This window comes from Mustelus asterias, chromosome 5 (assembly GCF_964213995.1).
Source record: "Mustelus asterias chromosome 5, sMusAst1.hap1.1, whole genome shotgun sequence".
In the NCBI taxonomy this organism is placed as follows: Eukaryota; Metazoa; Chordata; class Chondrichthyes; order Carcharhiniformes; family Triakidae; genus Mustelus; species Mustelus asterias.
This window is the reverse complement of record NC_135805.1, coordinates 56,802,323-56,807,476: the sequence shown is the minus strand read 5'-3', so window position 1 is coordinate 56,807,476 and position 5,154 is coordinate 56,802,323. Positions and strand designations below refer to the sequence as shown.

At 51.8% G+C, this 5,154-nt stretch overlaps 1 protein-coding gene across 2 annotated transcripts; it reads left to right on the top strand.

The window, feature by feature from the left end:
- The first annotated feature begins 246 nt into the window (after positions 1–246).
- On the top strand, positions 247–4,602 carry pou3f2b (POU class 3 homeobox 2b). 2 transcript variants are annotated; one of them, XM_078213677.1, is made up of 2 exons: positions 247–255; positions 3,030–4,602. In XM_078213677.1, the coding sequence occupies exon 2, from the start codon at positions 3,051–3,053 to the stop codon at positions 4,188–4,190; it is 1,140 nt and encodes a 379-aa protein (XP_078069803.1). In that variant the 5' UTR covers positions 247–255; positions 3,030–3,050; the 3' UTR covers positions 4,191–4,602. The 2 variants fall into 2 exon arrangements, with proteins under 2 accessions (XP_078069803.1, XP_078069802.1); XM_078213676.1 differs by lacking the exon at positions 247–255 and having other exon boundaries at positions 3,051–3,491; positions 3,525–4,602.
- Positions 4,603–5,154: the final 552 nt, after the last annotated feature.

The following is a 5,154-nucleotide window of genomic DNA, read 5'->3' as shown; positions in this document are numbered from 1 at the left end:
AGATGGCCGGTGCTCTGAAAAGGTCCAGCTTCAGAGAGACCAACCTGACTCCCAAATGATACTCACGCCTCTTGTGAACCTGCCGATCGCAAGCTGCTGTGCATCGCCGAAAGGGTGGCAGAGCCATTCTCCGAGGCAGGTTCAAAACAAACAGAACTTCCAATATAATCCGGTGCAGAAACTAATGTTGGAGATATGGAGTGAGGGGGAAAGGTGAGTGATTAATGTTCCAGTTTTCGACCACTTATCAAGAGTGCTAACAAACGTTTCTCTTCCCAGTTGCTTATCAAGCTGATGCAATGCTTCCCGGAGTCCCTTCTTGTTACTTTCAGTTATTCTATATCCATATAGTGACTATCAATTTCAGCCAGGTACCGGCCAGCAGATGGAAGCGCAATTCTCCTGTGCAGCGGGGAGGGGGGGCGGAGGGGGGGGGGGGGGCGGGGCGGGTAGCGTGACACATGCATGGTTACACACATGGACAACATCCATCTACCGGCAAATAAACTCCAACTGTTTTCAGAGGACGTGGATCTGCACTGGCTCCATGTTTCAGTCAACTCCCGGTAGTTTAAAGGGAGTTCCAAGCTGAAATCTTGTGCAGTTCCATAGTGTCAAACTCCAGCAGTGTAGAAGCACCTCCTCCAAGGTTCCCACACTGTTGGGCTTTGAGTGCGCTGCCCGATCAAGTGCTATGTTACAATTTTAACTCCACTGCAAGCCTTTTCTCGCGACACTGAGGTTACATCATCAATTCACCTTCAGTCCAGACTTTAGAAAGGTCATCCACCTGAAACGTTAACTCTGTTTCTCTCTCTCTCCCCAGATGCTGCCAGACCCGCTGAGTCATTCCAGCATTCATTGTCCTTATTTCAGAGTTCCGGCAACTGCAGCATTTTGCTTTGCCACCTTTAGTCTAATCTGAGTTTACAGTATTCTGCAGCCCCGACTCTCAAGAGTGTGGCTGCTGTGAGATTGCCAGCTCTTGCAGCACTCTGTAAAGGAGGGAGGGAGCTTGGTGCCTGGCTGCACAATGCCCCTCTCACTGTGGGTAACGTTTCAATGGCCGGAGAGGGACCCGCCACTCCCCAAACTTTCCAATTACCTTCCGACAGCGTCCGGGAGGGGGGCACTGAGCTTTTAGATGTAGGTGTGAAACCGTGGTCCGAGTTCCACTCCCCCACCCCCAAGAGTGTCTGTCTGGTCGCTTCTCTTTGGCCTTTGGTCGAATGTTGACACCAGAGGGTGAATGTCATGTTAACCAGAAAGAGGAGCTGGATTGAGCAGCACAAAGACGCCCTCGGCTCCCCAATTCAGTCTGAGACTCGGTTTCGGTATCACTGTCTCTCTCATTACATTGCAAAAAAAAGTCTGACAGCGACGGAGTGTCATTTGCAAAGCAGATTGCACCGGAAATGGGAAGTGCCCCACGTTACAATTGGAAGTACAACTGTTAGTCTGTGGTTGGGCAAGAGACTGGTCCGCGGGAGTGAACCAATTCCCAATTGCAGTGTCAGTGTTGACCGAATGGACTCAGACACGATATCAGAGCGGGGGCCAGGGAGAGCGCTCCGCTCACATTTACAATTGGGGGAAATTAGGGTTGTATTTCAGTTTGAACCGTGCTGGATTCTGCAATCCACAAAGCCATGTCAGGGGCTGCTGGAATCGGGTTGCGATCCGGCCGCATCTGTGTATTCACAGACAGCGGTAAAGCAGATCTCATCGGACAGGGAGCGAGCGGGCTGGTTTGCAATCGGGGTTGTGATTAAAGTGCACGCAGCCGGGCTCTGCTTTAGACTGAGAGCCCTCAACCCTGTTTCGGGAAGTCCTCCGAGGGAGAGGGGAGCAGTGGCCCTGACCGAGGCGGGTGGAGGAGTCGCCAGCCTTTCCGGGAACGCCAAACTTCGGAGCGATAGACGCTGCAACCGGCGGCAGTTCTCAGGACTCTCCGCCGCGCAGAGAGATGGAGAGAGCGCCCCAGAGCAAGGAGAGGGGGGGGTGGGAGCCGGGTGGGAGCCTCCTCCCTCACTCCTGAACAAGTGCGGACTGGGATGGGGAATAAATACATCCTTCCCACTCAATTGTAACATTTCAAAGATAATGTTTCTGCTCAGTATAACGAGCCGGGTGGTGCAGGGGGCTGGGCTTAACTGGTGAAAGTCCTTCCAGCTGTTGAAACCTCCAAATCCAGCTGCTCACTTGGCGGCTGTAAAAGTTCTCAAACATCTTTTACGAAAGAAAATACCAAGTACCCGAGAGTGAAATCAATCCGGTCAAACTCGCGGGATTGGAGTCTCAAAATAGCTTTTTAACAAATAAATAAAATAAAATTCTGTGGAGGGGCTATTGTTTTTTTATAACTTGTACACAAGTGGAGGTGGAGGAAATGCGTTCTAGAAAGTTGGGTCACTTGTAAACATGTTTATTTCTCTTTGACGCCAGCAGAGTCACTGTGAAAGAGGGAAGGGCATTGAGTCTTGAGGTGTTTGGCAGCTTTCCCTGGCTGTTTGTTCATGCTTCCAGGGGCTTTTTAATTTAAAAAATAAATAAACTTGCACTTTCTGCTGGTTCCGCCTGCTCGCTTCCAGAGTGATCATCCGGCCTGTTGTCTTTGGGTGGGGAGGGGTTGCCTCTGGAGCTGTGGGGCTGTTCACTTTTTTTGCTGCTTTTGTTTTGGAAGGAGCTTTCTCTCTCTCTGCTCTCTTCCTCTCTCTCTCTCTCCCTTTCCCCCTTCCGCGTGGTTGCCCTGCCTGCATGGCTCAGAGAGAGAGAGAGCAATGAAAGAAATCCCCCCCCCCCCCAACACACACACATACACACACACCAAGCCCAGGCAGCCAATCAGGGGCCTGGGATGCTGTTCCCCGGCCAGGGTTGCCATGGATGCTGGCATCAATCAAGAGGAGGGCAGCCAATGGGAGTCCGGGGCCGGTGTGCACACAGCGTCGGCTTTCCCAGCTCCGGGTGCTGCAAATGAGACGAGCCCGGTGCAAGTTGTCAAAGGCTCGCCTCGTTTAACAAGTCAGATCACTCCGGCTTAGCGAGTCATGGCGACCACAGCATCTAATCATTACATTACGAGCGGCAACATCCTCACCTCCAACTCCATCGTGCACGCAGAGCCAGGGAGCATGCAACAAGGGACAGCCTACAGGGATGCACAGAAACTGGTCCAGAATGACTACATGCAAAGCAATGGACACCCTCTCAGCCACGCTCACCAATGGTTAACGGCTCTCTCTCACGCCGAGGGCTCCCCCTGGTCGGCCGGCGTGCCGGCCAGCCCCCTCGGCCAGCAGGACATCAAGCCCTCGGTGCAGTCGGGCAGGGAGGACCTCCACACCGGGGGCACCCTGCACCACCGGCCCCCTCACATGGTCCACCAGCACGGCAACCACCACGGGGCATGGGGCAACAGCACGTCCGCCCACATCCCCAGCATGCCGTCCAACGGCCAGAGCCTCATCTACTCGCAGCCCGGCTTCACCGTCAATGGCATGATCAACCCGGCAGGCACCCAGGGCATGCACCACGGCCTCAGGGAGGCTCACGAAGAGCACCACGGGGAGCACGCTCAGCACCACCAACAGCACCAGGCACACCATCACCACCAGCACCAGGGGCACGACCACTCGGACGAGGACACCCCCACCTCGGACGACTTGGAGCAGTTCGCCAAGCAGTTCAAGCAGAGGAGGATCAAGCTCGGATTTACCCAGGCCGATGTGGGACTAGCTCTCGGGACGCTGTATGGCAATGTCTTCTCTCAGACCACCATCTGCAGGTTCGAAGCGCTGCAGCTCAGTTTTAAAAACATGTGCAAACTCAAACCCTTGTTGAACAAGTGGCTGGAGGAGGCAGACTCTTCCTCTGGAAGCCCCACCAGCATAGACAAGATTGCTGCCCAGGGCAGGAAGAGGAAAAAGAGGACCTCGATCGAGGTCAGCGTCAAGGGGGCTTTGGAGAGCCATTTTTTGAAGTGTCCCAAGCCCTCGGCCCAGGAGATCAACTCTCTGGCGGACAGTCTGCAGCTGGAGAAGGAGGTGGTCAGGGTTTGGTTTTGTAACAGACGACAGAAAGAGAAGCGGATGACTCCTCCCGGAGGGGCTCACCCAGGAGCCGAGGATGTATATGGGGCCAGAGACACTCCGCCGTCACATCATGGGGTTCAGACTTCTGTACAGTGAATGGCCACTTCTCTCACTTTTTGTTCCTTTTATTTGTTCTTTTCTTAACGAACAGCTTAAAACACTGGACTATCGTTACGATAGCACACGTTAATGATGTGTTTTGACCTATACAGAAGGAGCTCGCAGGCAAATGGAGTGAGTATATAAATAATAACAAGAGGCACTGATTATACATACCTTTACACACACAAAAAAGAACTTGAGGCAAAGAGACACAAAACTGCCTGGAAAGAATGTGACCGGAAAGGCTGCTATATCATTGATAATGTATAGATCCACGGTGTCAGGCGGGGGCAACGGGATTTTTCTTTGTAGAAAAGCAGGAGGAGGTTTTGGCCACGAGCTGCCGTTTTGTTTGTTGGAGGAAAAGGCAAAAAAGGAGGCCAAAAAAAAGGAGGAAATTCCAATACACTGCCGTCCGGACGAGCCACCGTCCCAGGCAATTGTTTTGTTTTTTTTTAAATCGCAACCGAGTAGGAGATATTTCTCCTGGGCGTTGATTGTATGAGACGAGAGGCCGTGTATGTGAGGGCAAAATAGGCTGCATCAGTCAGACAGAGAGGGGTTCGGCTCGAACCATACCATTCTCTCTCCAAGATTTGAAGTTGGGAGCTGCGAAATAGCAAAACGGGATCAATCCACACACATACACACACACAGACACACACACAGACACACACAAAAAAGTAACTAAATGGATGATAAATCGATAAATATCAGGCGCTCTGAAGTACTATGGATCACCGATTAAAAGTTTCATCCCCATGTTTAACCGATAACTAATTCCGGTGGCAAGAAATGCAATACCTTTTTACACGGCAGGACTATTGCACACACATCTGCTAGCTAGCATCCGAACGCCTCCGAATTAGCACTGTACAATAGTGAATAAATAAATACAAATCCAGTCAAAATGGTGTAGTTTCTGCCACAGTTTTTTTTTCGAAGAAAGATATATTGC

Excerpts from the sequence above, each read along its gene's own strand:
- pou3f2b (XM_078213677.1), top strand. The coding sequence starts at position 3,051 with ATGGCGACCACAGCATCTAATCATTACATTACGAGCGGCAACATCCTC.